The sequence below is a fragment of the Narcine bancroftii genome, chromosome 5 (assembly GCF_036971445.1).
Source record: "Narcine bancroftii isolate sNarBan1 chromosome 5, sNarBan1.hap1, whole genome shotgun sequence".
Taxonomy (NCBI): Eukaryota; Metazoa; Chordata; class Chondrichthyes; order Torpediniformes; family Narcinidae; genus Narcine; species Narcine bancroftii.
The window spans coordinates 32,407,951-32,427,490 of NC_091473.1; the positions used below are offsets into that span (position 1 = coordinate 32,407,951).

The 19,540-nt window shown below is 38.0% G+C and overlaps 1 protein-coding gene and 1 long non-coding RNA gene across 4 annotated transcripts in view; one reads left to right on the forward strand and one right to left on the reverse strand.

The window, feature by feature from the left end:
* The window catches only part of frmd4bb (FERM domain containing 4Bb), a 335,203-nt gene that overhangs the window by 161,970 nt on the left and 153,693 nt on the right, over positions 1–19,540 (forward strand). For all 3 annotated transcript variants that reach the window (XM_069937083.1, XM_069937082.1, XM_069937081.1), the window contains 2 exons: positions 11,754–11,819; positions 14,611–14,705. In XM_069937083.1, the coding sequence (XP_069793184.1) occupies positions 11,754–11,819; positions 14,611–14,705 (161 nt within the window). The remainder of the gene's footprint in view (positions 1–11,753; positions 11,820–14,610; positions 14,706–19,540) is intronic.
* Positions 5,147–14,657, reverse strand: LOC138763241 (uncharacterized). Its single transcript, XR_011357438.1, has 3 exons — positions 14,593–14,657; positions 10,848–10,985; positions 5,147–5,477 (listed from the first exon to the last, which is right to left on the reverse strand). It is a non-coding gene; the product is annotated as an uncharacterized lncRNA (long non-coding RNA).

Genomic DNA, 19,540 nt, shown 5'->3' on the forward strand with positions numbered 1-19,540 from the left:
CGTCTGGCATATATTTGCATGCTGAGGACAGGCTGGGCCCCTCTGCCTTTGTAATATTAAATGTGTTAACATACCCACTTGGGCTGCAGTCATGTGAGTACTTTCTCTTGCCTTAAATTCAGTGAACTATTTAACCTTTGTGAAAAGAACACTGGGTAAAGCTTATTTTTTTTTTAGTAGCAGTTTGTATTTCTATTTTAATGAACACTTTCTAGAACTACACAAGAAATCCTGAAAATAACTTATTTTTTCCTTGTATGAATGTGCTCCTGTCAAATTTGAACATTGCTTCAGGTCTGTTGAGTGTATTTCAAACAGCAATAATGGAGATGAAGCCTTAAAGAGCTTGCTGCTATGATTTTTGGCAACTGTCTTGTTTTGGGGTGGGGGGGTGAATTTTTCAATGCTGCTAATGTTCTAGGAGCCTATACAAGTCCTGGTCATGCATGGTTTATCTCTAATATATTAGTTGTTGCATGTTCTTATCCCATTCCTGGAGTTTTGATATAATTTATGGAATTATATTAAGGAGAATTGATAGCCTCTTAAATTTCATTAGCTGGAATGTTAAAGGTTTAAATCACCTTGTTAAAAGAAGGTAAGTGTTCTCACACATCAACAATTTAAAACAGCAATTGCTCTTTTTTAACAAGAAACACACTTTCATAGTTTTGATCAATCTCACCTCATGGCATGGAAGGGCGATGGCAGCATTTTCACCACTTTCTTATTAACTAAAATATTCTTTTTGTGCATCATAATATAAAATCAGATACAAATGGTTGTTATATCATTGTCTCCGAGAAAATATATAATTAAATGGTAGTTTTTGCCAACATATATGCTCCTAATGCAGATAATGTGGGTTTTAATTTTTTTTTTCTTCCTTACCAGATCTGAGCTCATACACTCTCGTACTTGGTAGAGATTTCAATTGCTGGTTGGATCCTGTGCTGGATCGATCTTCTCCCAACCCTGCCATATTGATGTCCACCTCACTTATTCAATCTTTCCTGTTAAATTATGATATTTCTGATGTGTGGCATTTTCTCCATCCATATAGGAGAGCATATTCTTCTCACACGTTCACCATACCTTTTCTAGGATTGATTATTTTCTTATGATAATCAACTGATCCCATTGGCCCGCTCTTGTGATTATCAAAGGATAGTGATGTCAGACCACACCCCTATTGTATTATCCAACACCCTTCCTGGCCTTCCTCAAATAAAAAGACAATGGTGTTTCAATTTGACTCTGCTGTCAGATAATGATTTTGTGAAATTTATGGAGGAGCAGATAACCTTTATTTTCTACAAATATCTCATTAGAAACCTCCAGCCTGATTGTCTGGGATGCTTTGAAAGCCTACCTGAGGGGGAAAATTATTTCCTATACCGTGAATATGAAAAGGAGATCCAATAAAGAATGTTTAGAACTAGTCAATCAAATTAAAGAAAAAGATCAGCAAATATGCTCCAGTTAAAAATCCAGAACTATATAAAAACCAAGTAGATCTTAAAATTAAATTTGACCTCCTCTCAACACTCCTAATTGAACGCCAACTTTTGAAGAGTAAGAGCCTATTCTATATCCACGGTGGTAAATCTGGTAAACTGTTAGCTAATCAATTGAGTGGATTCAAAGCAAAATGGCAAATTTCAAATAGACGATGGCAACGTCACTTCAGATCTCTTTAAGATTAATGACACATTCAGGAATTTTTAATCTCGACCACACTTATGAATTCTCCAATGATAACATTTTGATGGAGAATTTCTTCAATTATTTAAGCATCCCCACACTTTCCCCTGATTAAAAAAAAATAGATTAGATGAACCTATATAGCAAGAGGAAATAACTGCAGCAATATCTTCACCACAATCTTTTAAATCCCCAGGACTTGATGGGTCTCCTGCAGAATTTTTAAAAGTCATTTTCTTTATTGCTTTCACCTCATCTAAGTTCTAAGCTGTCTGATTCATTTAAGCAAGGTGAACTTCCAGCATCATTCAATGAAGCATGTATCTTGTAAAGAAAAGTAAAGATTTAACAGAGTGCTCCTCCTATAAGCCAATCTCTTTAGCCAATTTTTGACATCAATATTTAATAACGTTTTGGCTCATAGATTGGAGAACATTTTGCGATCAATTATATCTGAAGATGAAACTAGTTATGTTCAAAACCACCCCTCCTATTTTAATGTGTGTCATCTATTTGATATTTTGTACTCCCCCCTCAGATTCAGTTTCTGTATGTGTTCTTTCTCTAGATATGGAGAAACCATTTGACCATGTGGAGTGAAAGCATTTATTTGCGATTTTAGAAAAATTCAATTTTGGACCAAGTTTTATTGCATGGATAAATTACTGTATTAGTGCTCTCCTGTTTCAATCCTCACCAAATTTCAACAGTCGCAACCTTTCAATCTCCAGCAGGGAACCTGTCAAGGGTGCCCTTTAATCCCATTTCTTTTTGATCTGGCCAGAGAGTCATAGAGCTATTAGCAATTGTGTTCCAGTGTTGCGAGGAATTGAACATTAAATTTCTCTGTATGCAGATGATCTCTTGCTTTTCATATCAAGCCAATTTTTGACATCAATATTTGATAATTTAGTATACCTCCCTACCCCCCCATGTTGTCATTACATAGTCAATTCAATCAGTTCTCAGGATACAACTAAATATACACAAAAGTGACTTTTTTCTGTGAATACACTCACATCAGTTTATACTAACCTTACTTTGTGAAAAATCATTTTTCTTACTTTGCTATTACAGTCACAAGAAAACATGCATCTTTTCCTCATTTTATCAAAACATGTTAAACAGTGCTTAATGTAGTGGTCACCCTTGACTACATCCCTGATGGGCCGAATTAACTTTATAAAAATGAATATTCTACTTAAATTTTTATCTCTTTTTCAATCTACACCAACCTTCATTCCTAATTTTTTTTTTGACTCAGACTCTGTTATGTCATCCTATAGAAGGGTAAGTGCCCTTGACTAAATAAAGTCCATCTTCAAAATCTAAAAGAGACAGAGGCATGGTGTTGCCTAATTTCCAATTTGACTAGTGGGTGGTCAATATACGCAGCCTTAAGTTTCATTTACACTTTGATAACCGAGTTGACTGTCCATCATGGGTAGTAATGGAGTTGAACTCCGTTTAAAAAAACTTTCTATTACGTCACTTTTTGGATCCTCATTCCCTTATCCCCAAAATAAATTAATTGATAATCTAGTTATCAGGCATACTGTGAGAGTATGGGCTCCATTCAGAAAACATTTTGGATTTCATGATTTTTCTCTTTCAGGTCCTATTCTATCCAATCATCTCTTCCAACCTTCTTTACATGAATCTGCATTTCAAGAATGGATAGAATAGGTGCTGAGTGCTTTAAAGATCTTTTTTATCAATAAGAATTTTGCATCATTTGATCAACTTTGTGAAAAGTTCTACCTACAAAATACGCAAATATCTTCAAATCAGACACTTTCTCCACTCTCAGATACTAAATTTGTCTGGGGTACCTTATAGAAACATGGTTGATATGTTTCTTAGTTTATAACCCTCACACAATTGTTTGATATCATTATCTATGATGAGCTGGTAGGTATAAGACGTGGCTCCCTTGACAAAATCAAAACTACCTGGGAAAAAGATTTAAACCTTTCACTGTTGGATGAGGCATGGGATTCAATCCTTAATCAACATCCCTCTGTGCCTGCCCCTGTTTGTTGCAATTTAAAGTTGTGCACAGTATCCATATGTCCAAACTTGTTATCTCGTATTTATTGAAACATGAATCTCTGCTGTGATAAGTGTACGAGAGGTGAGGCTTCCCTTATTCGCATGTTTCTGACGTGTCCTTGCCTTGAAAAATACTGGAGGGATGTTTTCCAAACCTTATCCGTGATCCTCAATTTCAATCAACCCAACCATTTGGTTGCCCTTTTGGAACCATTGGAGAGGATGACTTTCGCCTGACTCCAAACAAATGACGCACTCTGTCCTTCGCCTCTTTTGGCCAGACATGCAGTATTAATAAGATGGAGGGATGCTGCCCTGCTCATACATGATTCATTGGCTGAGAGACATTATGCCTTGTCTAAATCTTGAAAAGATCCATAACTCAGTTTGTAATTCAAACAAAAATTCCAAAAGGTGTAGGGACCTTTCCTGAATTATTTTCAGAACTTTAAGTTAAATCTAAGGACATTTCTTCACTTGCTTTTTTTTCTTTGCTGATTCGCATCAGTAATATCTGTATTTATCTTGTCAATTGCTTAACCCTTCTTCTTTTATACATCTATTTATTTGTTTCTTTTTTTTCTTTAATAAACATAAAATCCAACTTCCAGCACCTTATTGTATTACTCCAGGAATGAAGAACACTTTTTAATATAGGCTTGTAGATGGGGTTAAATTGGTGACGGGCGATTGGGATAAGATTGTACAATGAGCTTTCATCATGGATGTGCTTTATGAGTTTGATAATTTTTGTTGAAGTTTTTAAATTTGACATTTATGTTGTGCACTTTACAAATTCTCTGTACATTCAATAAAAAAATATTCTTGAGGAAAAAATGTACTTTATATAATTAAGGACTACAATACTGATTTTTTTTTCAAACTTCTTTACATCTTGCACTGTCTTTTGTCTTTTTGACGGCTTATTCTTAATGCAGCTGTATTAGTTAGGCATTGCATATCCAGCATCTGCAACCCCCTAGGTTCTGGATAACGTTGCATTTTACTGTATCAGGTGAGCTTGAGGGGAAGGGGAAGGATAAATTTAACATGCATCAATGTTGAAGAACGATGTGTTGCTGTGAAATGGCTGGTGAGTTGGAGAGAGTACAAAGTCTTGATGCACAGGATCCAGCAGGTTGACATCTTGTGCACTGGGTGGGGCAATTGGAAAGGAAAGAGTGACTCCTGGCACAGCTTCCGTGAAAAGACTATGTTTTGTTTTCCACAAAATCAGCTTTCAGCTCTGACTGGAATTATTGCATAGTGACCAAAAACAGATGTAATTAAATACCAACAGAAGGAAACTGAATTAAAAACATCTTCTGCAAGGAATAGATCATCTACAGCTCATGATTAAACTTTTTTAAGTATGGGGAGAAAGAATTCATTCTCGAATGGCAAAGTGAAAAGAGTTTCAGTTTTTAAGAAAATATAATCACAAATTTTAACATTGAAAATGCACCATTTAAGGCATCTTATTGCCCTAACATACTGCTGGATTCCATTAGAAAAACATTCTGCCCATCACATTTGTATCCATCTTCCACCTTTTAGTATTGGACAAACAAAATAATACCTAATCATAATTCCCTCTTTCTGTGTGGAGAGGACAGTAGCCTCTTAATAAATCCATTGAGTGATTTCCTTTTTGTGTGATACCTCTAGCTGCAGTCACCTTCGGCAAGGTTCTGGGATGGTAGGCAGCTGCAGGTGACGGGCTGTTTGTAATAAGAAGATTGCTGTCAGTTAAGAATTCAATCCAGGAATTTAAATTTAATTGTGATTGTACAGGTCACTGAAATCAGAAACGTGTCTGTCGTGTTAGGAAGAATATAAGATTCGGTGGGTTCACAGAGAGATGAGTTTGGACACAAACTTTTATTAACACACAGGGAGAACATCAAATGTCACTTAATTGAAATAGTGATCAAGTACCAATATAGACATTCGCCTTGGACATCAGTTGGAGTCCAACCACAGTAAACCTATACTCAACCTGCTCACACTACAAACGTGCTCTTTTACTTATAAACACACACACACACACACACACACACACACACACACCTCGAGTATTGTTACACAGACTTTATTTCACATGATATATCATGGAGAGCCAAAAACTGCTTACTGACTCTGAAATCTACACACACACACACTCCAAAGGGGTTGTGGCTCTCTGCAAGTACTGACCTATTGCAGTACTAACTACTCAGCCTCATTGTAGTGCACACCTTATCGACGACACTTCCAGCAATGTGCACAGTAGTGACCTGGCATGGAGCAATGTCCTGAGTTTGGACCATGAGGCAGAGAGAAAGAATGTGCTGTGCATTGATGTTATATACAATGCTAATCTGTACTTCTAGCCAACAATGACCCAAGGTGATTTGAATTAGCCATTAACAAGGTGAGCACTAATGGGTGGTTGGAGTCCAACCTTGATTGACAGGTGCTGTGATTTCTGAATAAGTTTCAAACAGGGAAGACATATGACCACCTGCAATACATAACTGTGGATTGCAATTATATCTAATCTATTCTTGTCATTCAGTTAGGTCAGATCAGCCCTGTAAACAGCAATAAAATCTCTGATAGTCTTGGACTACACCAGAAAATTGATTGCCTAAATACAGGACAAAGCTATATTTAACCTTGACGTTTCATCCACCTACTTACACTCTGTTTACCCACCTGATATGCTCCCCCATCTAGTCCATCTCTGCTCTTAACCTCTGCTATTGGTTCCTATTATCACCTTCCTTCTATGTCCGACTCCAGCGCTCGTAGCTTTTGTGTACCTGCTTCTTGCCCTCATCCACCTTGGCCATCCACTCCTCCCACCCAGCATCACTTGACCCTTTTATTCTCTCTTACCACTCACGGTGTCTACCTCCCAATTCCACACACCCATCTCCATCATTCTTCACCCCTCTTTGGTCCATCAAACTCTTTCTTGCTCCTATCTCACCCATCCTTTTCTCTTCACACTTCCCTCTCCACTCCATCACTGATGAAGGGAATCAACCCAAAACATGAACAATTCCTTCCCTCTCCCCTTTCTGTTTGACCTGCTGTGTTCTTCCAGCAATTTGTTTTTTTTGGCATCAGTTACCAGTGTCTTAATTAAAGTTTAATTTGATCAACTCTATTTTGATTTTTGCTTTTACTTGATAATAGGCAATTCAGCCCATGTTTGCACCAACTCCATGGAAGAATGGTACAGTTGGTTCTACTCCCCATTTCCCCCTTTTCCCTTCAGATTCTTTCATTTCAAAACTTGTCCAGATCACCTAAGAATTCTATAATTGAATCTCCACCGCTATTGCTCACTGAATGCCCATTCCAGCTTTTAATCACACTATACTGTATATATGTAAAAATTATTCCTCATATTGTTGGAGATTAAATTGAGTATTTGTCAAAATGTTATCTATTATCCCTCCTCTTGGTCAAGTTTTCCCTACCAGGCTTTGGTTCTCAATTAGGGTAACTTGCACCACATCCAAAGCTGGATATTGCATAGAAAGGTAATGGGCTGTGATGGAGGCAAGAGGTGTTAGAGAGGTGAAATAATTAAAGGTGAGTGCCATTAATGTGTTCAAAAATGTGATACCTTCAGTTAATCTCAGAAAGGGCCACCACCAAGAGCATGGGTGGCGGGGGGGGGTTGCGGAGGAAAGTTCCTGAAGCACTCCAAATCAATGTCATTCCAAGGATAATCTGGCTAAGCAGGATAACAAAGGGGAAATGTTGGTGGAAAATGAAGCTGATTATACCAAAAACTAGAGAATGGGAGGAGAATGCACTGCAGCAACAGACAAAATGTTATTTATACATATCCACCTCCAATAAATTTGACCTGGAGATTTTTTTTTCCCCCTTCACTGACTGGAGAGATGTATGAAATAATTGGTATGAATTTTGAACATTAACTGGGACTCTGGTGAGGAAAAGAAGATTGGAGAGGGGTCAATCAATAGTTTGCAGGGAAAGGAGAATCAGGTTTTGGAGTTGGTTGGGAGGTGTGGGGGGGGGGGCCTTTGAAAAGGAAAAGAGTAGATGAGGATAAGAAACCACTTCCATTAGGCTGGATGGTAGTAATCAAACATTTTTCTCTATAGTCTTTCTTCTTTGCTAATGTGTGTATTTCCATTTCATCTTTTCTCTGTCCATGGCCATGATTTCACTAAAAGTATGTCAGAATGTTATTGCTTTCTTTAAAATAAAATTGGGTGATTATTCAGTCCTTTGTTAAAAGTAACAAATGGTCATTTACAAAAAAAATTAATTAAAATGTCAGTAATAAATAAAAATATGTGCCTTCCATTATTTGTTCCAGCCACAGTTGCACAGGATTTATGCATAGAGTGGTTCATTTGCAAGGCACGTGCACACATAAAATGCATTGTACCTCCAAACTCTCTGCTGCCGACTGAATACTCCAGTCATTGTTACAAAACAGGCTCATCCCATTACTCTTCTGCCCCAGTAGATCTTTGCATATACTGCACTATACTCTCAACTGTCCATCTACATGAACAGACTATAGCTTGAGTGCTTGCTGTACAATTAAAATCAATTTTCTGTTGAACCCAGAGCACAGTAAACAGTTTCTGTTCATGAAGAGAGAGGACCATTATTTGGGGAATCAAAAGTGAAGATTAAGAGTCAATCTTCTGAGTGCTGGATTTTAATAAGGGAGCCATCTGTCAGATTGAAACCACATGCTGTTACGCTGGGTATTTCTTTGACACTGCTATGCAGAAAGCACCCTTGAAATGTACATATGTAATTTACAACATTGCGACTTGTTAAAATCGAGAACCACATCTGTTGTGCGCATTTATGAGGTTTTTTTTAATAGTAGGAAGGTGGTTTGAATCAAATACTTGTGCCAGATATTTGATGGCAAATGACATAGAGACGTGTTGGTGATTTCTGAAGCAATGTAGAATAACCATTCAACCTAACATCTCTTTGAAAGACTTTTCCAATGATTCCCATCCACTTTCCTGCTCTATCCCTATTGCATTGCAAGTGTTCAATTACACAACAGCTTTGCTCTTGAAAGCTTCTCCCTTCTGAGCAGTGAATTTAGATTAATGGAGTAGGGTGATTAACATTTTCCCCAACTCTTTAAAGCAGTGTGGTTTGGTCACAAGAAGCAAACTTCTATTTGCTTGACCAAAATCTAGTTTAGAACAATCCTGACCATGTGCAGTCTTGGGAGAACAATTCCTGCTTCAGGCTCTGCTCATTACTAAAATCACAATCCTTGTACTACTCTCAAAAATATTCTCCGCAGATTTCCTACATCTCTTTCCTACAGTTTCCACAAATGATGTTTCAGCCAAGGCCTAACTAGTGTTTCATAAGGGGTTAACGGTTTCCTTAACATCATATTCCCACAAAGCAGCCATTCACAACCTTTTTTTTTTGGCTATGGCCTCCTTCTCTATGAAGCCATAAAGTTTAATTGGTTTCTTCCATACTTCTATCAAATGTATAAAAATAATTTATGATTTCAGTCTGTGGCCCCTGGGATGAAGAGGGAGGGGGTCATGGTTCTATGACCCTCGTTGAGATTGACTACTATAAAGCAAAGGATCTACAGGTTGTAAAATAGTTGTCGTCTAGGCTTCTCGTAAAAGTATAACATTTTGTGTTGGTCTTATCAAAGTCCATGACTTCATATTTCTACTCTGGTGCTATCTGGCATCATCCATGCCTGAAGTTTTAATCTCCTGCTGTCCAATAACACCCACTATTCTCTTCTCCAGTTAGTCTGTTCAGTGCATTCATCCATTGCATTTCTATTGACACCCAGATGGTCAGCAGTCAAAGTGCCATTCCGTGAAACTCCTTGCCAAAGCTTCTTTGGTTTAGTTGGTGGTTGAAATGTGCTTTAACCAGAACTCTTGCTTACCATCCTGCAATGCTCCATTCATATCTGATTTTCATCTCTGCTGCATGTTGGACATTTCTCTAGAATTGAAGGTCCATATAAATGCAAGAGCGTGTTATAGAGGGGCATAATTTTCAAGGAGTCAGTTGTATAAGTCCTGATTTCGTTTGTTTTCTTATTAATTTGGCATCACTGTTAGCTGGTAAAGTGATAGAGTCTGATTTAATTTGTATCAGTCACTGTCCATCAAATAAAGGTAACAGTGGTAAAGAGAGAGAAAGCTCAACACTTCTGTACGATGGTGAATAAGTTGACCATGAATTCAGAGCATTGCATTTTTTTTTTAAGACTTATTATGAGGGTATATTTGTGCACTAAGGGTTTCTAGCCCTGATCAGAAAAAGAACAAGGAATTCCTCTGTGTTTTGGCCAATATTTGTTTCTCAATCAACTCCATCAAAATTAAATCAAATGGTTATTCATCTCATTTGTTCTCCATAGGTCCATGTACTATTAAACAAAAGCAATGAGCTTAATGATTCACGTTGGAATTTTCTTTCAGAAATAATAACATGATATAAATGCAAATTCTCTTCTTTAAAGCTCTCAAGTCAAATAGATTCAACCTGTTACATTTGGAGAGAAATTACAAATTGATCTATAGTAACAAAAGAAAATAAGCTTATCTCACCTTAGAGAAAATGGGGACATTCAGGGAAGTTAAAGGAAAAGGAAACAAATAGAAAAGATAAGGTGTACTGAGAAGTATGATCAGATCAACTTTTGAGTAATACATAACCTTGGAGTAAAAAGTGCATCCTTCATAAAGTGCTAAATGCACAGCAATACAGATTCTGAAATCCAGTTTCATTGAAGTGAATGGAGCTACATTTGTTAGCAGAATGAAAAGTATTTACTACTCTTTCATACACTTGCCATATGGAATCGAAGACACATTTCTATACTTCACTGTTGGTAATGGTATGGGATAACATTTTAACTAAATAACAACAAACCTCATAGACTGCATTATTGATATGGTAACATGATAATTAATCCCAAAGTTGAAGAATTTAAATTCAGTTAATTAAGTCAAACCTTCAAATGTTTGTTTTGGTTATGATGTGAAACCACATAAAAACAAAAAAAAAACAGTTAGGAGAAAATGTGTCCTCTTTACCTGGCCTATGACTTTAGCTTCACAGCTGCCTTCTGAACTATCCTGACAAGCCGTTCAGTTGAGAGGTCGATCCAGAATGGGCAATAAATATCAGCTGGAGAGGTGATATCCATACACGTGACCAATAAACTGTGAGAGCTATGGTTGAGAGAAAATCTGAACCAGATTATAAACAATAAATCTGATGAAGACGTGCCCCTTTCAAATCTGTGGGAATTGTTGAGGTGATCACAGGAATTTAGTTAGTGATGCTCTGACTCATTTTGGATAGATTTTCCTCAGGCTGGAGAGAGACATTAAACAGCCACTTCGAGGGGGAGGGGACTGAACATTGTGTTCTTGGTCAAGAATCGATTAAATGGTAATTAAACTGATTTAATATTCTGTCCCTAGATCTGCCCATGATCAAGGGAAGATTGAAGCGATGGTTGGGTCTACACTTTATCAGTTAATATAATAACATATTAACCTATTGCTTTTGAACATATTTTCTAAAGTTTTGGATTCTGTTTGAAATTCTGGTTGGTACATTGTGAAATGAATGTGACCTGAAGATTCATTCCCAGTCAGCCCTGTGTTCCATGTCGTTGTGTCAGCTGATTGAACTCCACCTCCCAAATTCATTCTATTAAGTTAATGAAGGAAAAATAACTGCACTGAAAACAGGCACAATAATAGCATTCATTGCAATATTTCCAAGTAACTATTTCTAATTATTGTCATTCAAGTTGGTTCTTCCATTTTTTCATTTGTGTGTAATTTGTCTAGCAGCACTCAGCAAGCATACACATACATATGCACAATGTTTCATGCATTCGTTATAATCAGATCTATTTTCAAATGCAGCAAAATAATTTGAAGAGCAATGCAATTCATTGATCTATCATACCTTTTTACTTTTTCCAGATGGCGGAAGGTAGACACTGCCAAGTTAACCTCCTAGATGACAGAAAACTGGAGCTATTAGTTCAGGTAGGTTGTCTCTCTTTGAACTGTACTTTGAATCAATTATCCTTCACTTCTACTCTGGCTGTAAGTTCTGAAATGACCAGTGAGGTCTTTGTGGGAACTGTTGAGTCTTCTACAGATGGGGCAAGAGGTGACTGGAGAGACAGGTTTGTGGGTAGTTACGAGATGGTACATTTTTACTGCATGGACTTGACTCTCCAAAGTTCAGAATCTCCTCCACTTTTGTCATGACCCCAGGGTACACAGGAGTCTGTGGGGAAACTGCATTTTTTCAAGTGATTTTTGGCACATTGTTGAACTTATCCCCAGGAAACAAATTACTTATTTTCTCATTTTAATTGCCTGTATTAAATCACCCCTCATCTTCTAAACTCAAAGGAAGGCAGGCCATATTTGTGCCATATGGGCTCACTATTTAACCCTTAAAACTATTATTCTTGCAAATCTGCACAGTATGCTTCCAAATACCACACCCTATGGTATTCACAAACTCTGGAGAACTACCGAGTATTGAGGGCTCAGTTTATTGTTTTCTGGATTTTTATTGCCTTCTGCTGTCTCTGAGAATACTTCAGAATGTACTGAGCCATGGCACCAGATGCATTTCATATCTGGCCCCTCAATTATATGCCAGCCATCCCTGGTCAACCTTATGCTACCTGATCTATTTGAATGAAGTTGCCAACTATCATGGATAAGGAACGTTTCTTCTAAAAAAAAATCACTGTACAATTATGTTTCAATGAATTAATGACTGATTTTTTTTTTAACTTTTGAATTTGAACCAACTTCAAGAACTTTGAAACATTACAGATTATCAGCCATTTTTCAAAAAGTGAAACAGACCTTTAACATCAATCAGTGAACATACTTCATCTCTGCAGAATTGTGGAAATGGACAATTCTGTAGCATCAGACCACTACCACTCTGTTGGATCTTCTGCCTCTCACACTCCTCTGCTTTCTTGCCTCTCCACAACCATAACCACTTGTTCTAATGTGAAAAATGCCAACTTTCCACTTAACATAAATTTGCTAGCTAAACTTCCTCTGAGGTATTGACTGAGAAATCATTACTTTTTTTTTAACCATGATGCAGTATTTTCATCATCCAATTTATTTTGAAGTTGGATACACTGGTTAAATTTTGAGAGATTAATCTACACCCCTATAGGTGAATTTTGGACTCTGGACAATTCAGAAGTGATTCTGAAAGAAGAAACCTAGCTCTGAACAGGCAAATAGACCAAGATGGATAGAAGGGTTAATGAATACTTTACCCCTACACATAATGGCTTTCCTTATTAGCCAGTTTCTGTGTTTGATCGGCATAAAGCATCAAACAATGCTTCTGCACTATATATCTGCTTTGAGCTGGCTTGGAGTCCTACGAAGTTTTCCCACCAGCATCAGTCACTTGTAAACCCCAAAAGGATCTGCCTGTTCTTTGCTTTTATGTATGCAATAATGGACTTTCTTGCTGAGGACTGGAATTCTTTCAGGTCTTTTATCTTGTATTTGACTGAGCAATAAGCTGTTCACTCAGGCTGCGAATGCAACAAAAAAAAAGGGTTATTAGTCTTTTCCGAAGCTCAGTGATGACAGTCCCCTTTTTAGAATTGACAGCTAGACTGCCATTAATTCTTTGCACCAACGTCACCTCGGACAATTTACAACTTCTCCATTAATCTATTACCTGGGACAGTGAGTGGATCGATAATGTGGCCTGGCTATACTACTTCATTTTTCCAACTCTTTACAGTTGCAAATTTGTTGGTTACATTTACAGCAATTGCTTATATATCTTCCTGATTATTTTGTTACTCTATTTGATGTACACCTTGATCATACAGGATTAGCTTAAATTCCAACAGCAGTGCACTTGCAAAGCCTTTAGTCCAGGGTAGAATAAAACCACTTCAGCAACATTTTCAGAATTGCATTGTGGTACAAGTTGCACTGGACAAATCCTTGATGAGGCAAGTGTGGAATGTTGACTGGAGGTGTTGATCTGCGCAGTGATTCCAATATGAGATAAAGAAGGAAACATCAAGTCAGTTCATCCTGAATGATCCAGATCTTTGATGATTGTGCCCTACTTTACAATATGCAACAGTACTTCCTGAGGAGACTGAGCAGGTGAGGATAGGAGCCCTATCAGGAGTATCCTGGCTGACTGCATCATATAGTGATATGGCGACTGCAAATAAAACGGATCAGAAATCAATCCATAGGACCATAAGACCAACAGAGAGGATCATTGGAGTCTCCCTCCCCCCCCACCAATCGACGTGATCTACCGGGATCATTGTCTGAAGAGGGTGCACAAAAATCATTCAGGACCCTGCCCACAGCATCTTTCGACTGCTCCCATCTGGAAAGATACAGGAGTATTAGAGCAAGCACCACCAGAGTTCTTTCTGTGGGCAGTGAGAATGCTCACACTAATCATCTGAGACTCTCATGTTCATGAAACAATATTTATTTATGTATATGAATGCTTGTCCTGCATGAGTATCAATTTGTCTGTATGCGTGTTATGTCTGGTTGTGTGTCAGCACTTTTTTTTTGCACAGAAGACAGGAGAACACTATTCGTTAGGTTGTACTCGTGCAATCAGATGATTATAAACTTGACTTCAAAGCCTCTGAAATGAACTGTTTTCGAGAGAGTGTCATCTGAAAATGTGCTCTTTGTTGAGACACGGCAACACTTAAAGAACTTGTTAATCAAGTAAATAACATAATTTTCCATCATGTGCCAAAGTTAAACTAACCTGTTTCTTTTCTTTTAGCCAAAGCTTCTATCCAGAGAGCTTCTTGATCTGGTGGCATCTCATTTTAACCTCAAGGAGAAGGAATATTTTGGAATAACATTTATAGATGACACGTAAGTGAACTATTTATAAATATTAAGCAGCTAATCTGGGTATCACAGTATGTTGCTGTCACGTGTTGTTATTTTGTGTAATGCATTACTGAAAATAGTTTGGTTAAGAATTCAGCTGCAGTAAACAAAAACCCTTATCGAGGTTTCCAGAAATCATTGAGTAGAAAATTTGCATTCTCCGAACACTTCCAGCATTGTACAATATTTTTTAAAGTTGATCTTCTTGCTTTGAAACAAATGATCCTGCTCTGTTACTGGACTGCAAAAATTATCAGCAGGTTTTCATTATCTTATCAAAATGTCAAGAAACAATATCATGTGCCTGCCTGAATAACTAATAAAAGAAACAGACTGCATGTCTTTTAATCTTATCAGCATGTTTTTGAAAGTGCTCAGTTAAGAATGCTCCATGCTACTGCACCGGCTCTAGTGGATTTTTCAGACGGTCCTGTTATTTGCACAGTTCATTATTGTTGAATCAGTGTGCTAATCAACCTAATCACCTTACTTTTTTCTTCCTGGCGTAAGAGAGGTTGGTGCAATTATGGTGCTTGGGTGAAATCAGGTGGTCAACTTTTATTCCAAAATGGCATTCAATGAGCAGGCACATGGGGTTGAAGCCACACTGAACATAATATGGGTGAATGAATCAGTGCATGTTCAGCAAAGAGCGACAAGGTGTGCGGAGAATAGGCTGGGACGGGGGGTTGATCGGCATGTGATGGAGAACCCGAAAGCATATGTGCTGGAATCGGGAACAAACAATGAGAGGAACTCAATGAGCCAGGCATCAAGGGGATAGAAATTACCAGTCAACATTTCAGGTCAGGAAAAGGAAGGAAAAAAAAAAGAGGGAGTCACAGATTGGGGAGGACCTGATGGGATATTGGACAGAAAGTGGTGGAGGTGGAGAGAAAGGTGTAGAGAGAGGCCACTGGAAAGTTGGAGGGAAAAATAAAAATGGGAATGGGTTAAGAGATGCAAACTATGGATCCAAATAGAGGTGGGGTTATTTGAAATTAGAAAAATCAATGTTCATGCCATTGTGTTTAAGCTTATCCAGGAAGAATTACTTTAATCTTTTGCATTTATTTCCAGTTGCTGAAGTCTACAGGAGAGAAGTGCTCAGTGTTAACCATATAACCATATAACAGTTTACTGCACAGAAACAGGCCATATCGGCCCTTCAAGTCTGCGCCGGTTCACTTGAACAACTCCATTAGATCCCCCCTCCCACTCTCCACCCATAACCCTCCAACCCCCTCACATCTATGTACACATCCAACATTCTCTTAAATTTGAGTCATTCTAATGTTAGCTGGTCTTTGGTACAGAAGCATGACCAGCTTTTTGTAGTTGAAATGGGGAAAGGAGGCACTAGAAGGTGTACATCCTGATCTGGAATACCACACCAATTTGGGATAACTGGGAAGGGGAGGAGACATTTGCCTACCTCTTTGCAGACTGAAGATTTGCCGAGGGTCTGGAGATGAATGTAAGGGTCCTTGTTACTGTTCATCCCGAGCAGCTGTGTAACAGAGATCTCCAATTTCTGGCCTGATCCAGAGACAGATGTCAACTGCTGCTCAAAGATGGTGAAAGAAGTTCTTTGGTTGACTGGAAATTGCTGGTCTTCCAGTGTCTGTAAGGGAGTGCTGCTGAATGGCACACTTCAGACTGCCGGAGTGTGTGCTGAGATATGCACTGAAGCTTGGTACAGCCAGTGCAAAGGCCCTGTGGAGAGGGACTACAGTCCAGGATCCTCTGCCACTAGACATTGAGGAGTTGAGACCTGTGAAGAAGTTTTCAAACACTTCAAGTTCGTATCGATCCAGAAGAGCACATGAATGATAATGGTGCTCCATGAATAGAATGTGTAATGTGGATGACAAAATGATTATAAAATAAGAAATTCATTGTTCAGTGTTACTGGCAACAAGATGTTAAATTCTTGCAAATGGCGTCTGTGCTGTGGCAAATCCAGACAGATTCCTAAAGGTATCCATATAAAGCCAGGGTGCATTGATGGTCAATCGCATTGGTGTGCTGTATTTCTGGGATCAGGACTTGAATCACAGTGCGGGACATGCTGTGAAGAGGGGAAGGAGGCTGTCAGCAAGAAGTGCTATCTGAAAGTTTTAAAAGTTCCATGAGAATACTGTACTAAGAATTCTTTCTATGCACATTATTAATTTTTTAATCAAATATGTATTTTCTGTATTGCACATTTTTTGTTTACATTTCTCTTTTTTTATATACACATCCTGAGTTCAGTTCTTTTGCACTTCTGACAAGTCAAAATTCTGCCTGGCCCACAGGAAAAAGAACCTCAGGGTTATGAATGTACTCTGGCATCTTTGGGTGTATTTTGTCATCTATGTACTCTGAACTTTGAAAAGAAGGGAGGAAGGCAATCAGCAAGAGGCACTATCTATAAGTTTTACCAGTTACATGAGAATAGCAAAAGCACAAATGTTGGATAAAGGAGAGTTTACAGTACATCTCCTTTTCTTCAGCCTTGGACATGCCTGACCACATCATTCACCTTGACCACTCTCCGCCATACCATTATAGATCAACTCACTGCAGTCATCCACACAGTAGGAACTGGAAAATTATCAGTAATGTGTAGTACTTTTTTCCACCATTCCCTCTGATATTCCCATGGATATATTCATGAATCCTTTATCATCTCAGCATGCATCATCATTCAACTACTCACATGTACATGAAGTGCACCCAGCTTCATCTGAATTACCACAGCCCTTAAGTTGTCAAAGTATTTGTCCAATTTCCAGCTGAAGATCAAAACCCACTATTTTCTGTCTCAGTCATAAACTCAGATCCAGGGAAGATGATTCCATCCTTCTGTCTAAATTGACATAAATTGACTTACATTGGAGTGATTGTTCAATTTTAAAATCCAAGATTTTGTATCCTAGTCTGTCCCTGTCCCACCACCCAAAGTCTCACTCCTTGAAGCCTCCTCTTCAATTCAAGCATTTTATCATTTTGAATTTAGTTGTCCCAAAAGTGTGTCATTCTCTCCCTTGACCACTGAACCTTTATCTCTCATTCCTCCTTTGGAATTCTTCTCTTGAACCAGGTTTTGGTCCTAATATTGCAGCTAAGTAACAAGTACTGTTTTATAAGTTTCGTCCAAAAGGGCCATTGAATATTCCATAGCATTATGGGTTCTAGTAAATTCTGTTCTGACTCAAAAGCCAACGTGCCAACAACTGACCCACAGTGGGTACCTGGTAATCAAAATAACCATTGAACATAAATCTGTTTAGGTAGAGTGAGTTGTTTGAAATTTCAAACTCATTAATACTTTGTACAATTGCTAGTAATAGACCTTTTTTAAAGAGAATGAGTTAATTAAGTGTCCAGGCCCATATTATTCTTCTTAGAGATTCAATGTACCAGCTTAAAACGAAGAACTTGCATTTCTATAACTTATTCATATCCTTCGGATACCATGAAATCTTTTATCATCAAAGAACTTCATAAAACAGTCGCTGAAAAAGTCGATTCAACAATATTTTTGCACCACTGTTGACATCCAAGGAACTGCTTGCTTGAAATTATACCTCATGGATATAAAATTGTTTATACTTAAACTTTAAAACATAATACTTCAGAAGAATAGGCTTATTTTAGCCTTTGCAACTTTTAGATATTAACTTGACATAATGTAATTTATAAAATTTTCCCATTATATACTTGGACTTGATTGTCCTTTATAAAATTAAATGCATACCAAAAATAAAATTAAAATTTCAAGTTACAGGGTTTTACTGTTTACAAACTAACATAAAGCTCAACTAACATAATCAAAAGTAAAGATCTTCAAATTCCTGGGTATCATCATCTCTGAAGACCTGTTCTGGTGGTTTCATGTTGATGCAATCACGAAGAAGGCTCACCAGCATTTATACGTCATGAGGGGTTTGAGGAGATTTGGCATATCATCAAAGACTCTTGCAAATTTCTACAGATGTACTGTGGAGAGCATTCTGACTAGTTGCATCACTGTCTGGTATGGACAGGGAAAGACTACAGAGACTTGTAAACTTGGCCAGCACCATCATGGGCATTAGTCTTCATTCCATTAAGAATATCTATAAGAGATGGTATCTCAAGAAAGCAGCCTCTATCATCAAGTAACCTCACCATCCAGGCCATGCCCTTCCTCACTGCTACCATCAAGAAAGATGCGGTTAATGCAATGCCATTACAACTCCAGCAATTGGGACCAGAGTTTGAATCCTGGGCTTCTATAAGGAGTTGGTATGTTCTCTTTGTGTCTGCATGGGTTTTCCCCAGGGGCTCCGGTTTCTTCCCACCATTTTAAACATGCTGGTTGTAGGTGTAATTGGGCAGCATGGGCTTATGGGCTGAAGTGGTCTGGATGTCTAAAGGAGGTACAGGAGCTTGAAGACGAATACTTGATGTTACAAAAACTGCTTCTTCCCCTCTGCCGTCAGATTTCAGAATGGACAATGAACCACAGACACTATGTCACTTTTTCTCCTCTTTTGCACTCATTTTTTTTTAAAAATGTAATTAATAGCAATTTTTGCACCTGTAATGCTACTGCAAAACAATGAAATTTGCAATACATTAATGGCAATAAATTGTTGTCTGAAGACCCCCTTCCATCCCACACAGTATCTTCCAGTTGGGAAAGAGATGCAGGAGTATCAGAGCCAACACCACCAGCTTCTTCCCACGGGCCGTGAGAATGCTGAACAACCAAAGGAACTCCTCACACTAACCATCCGAGACTCTCATATTTAGGAGACAATATGTATTTGTACATATGAATTTGT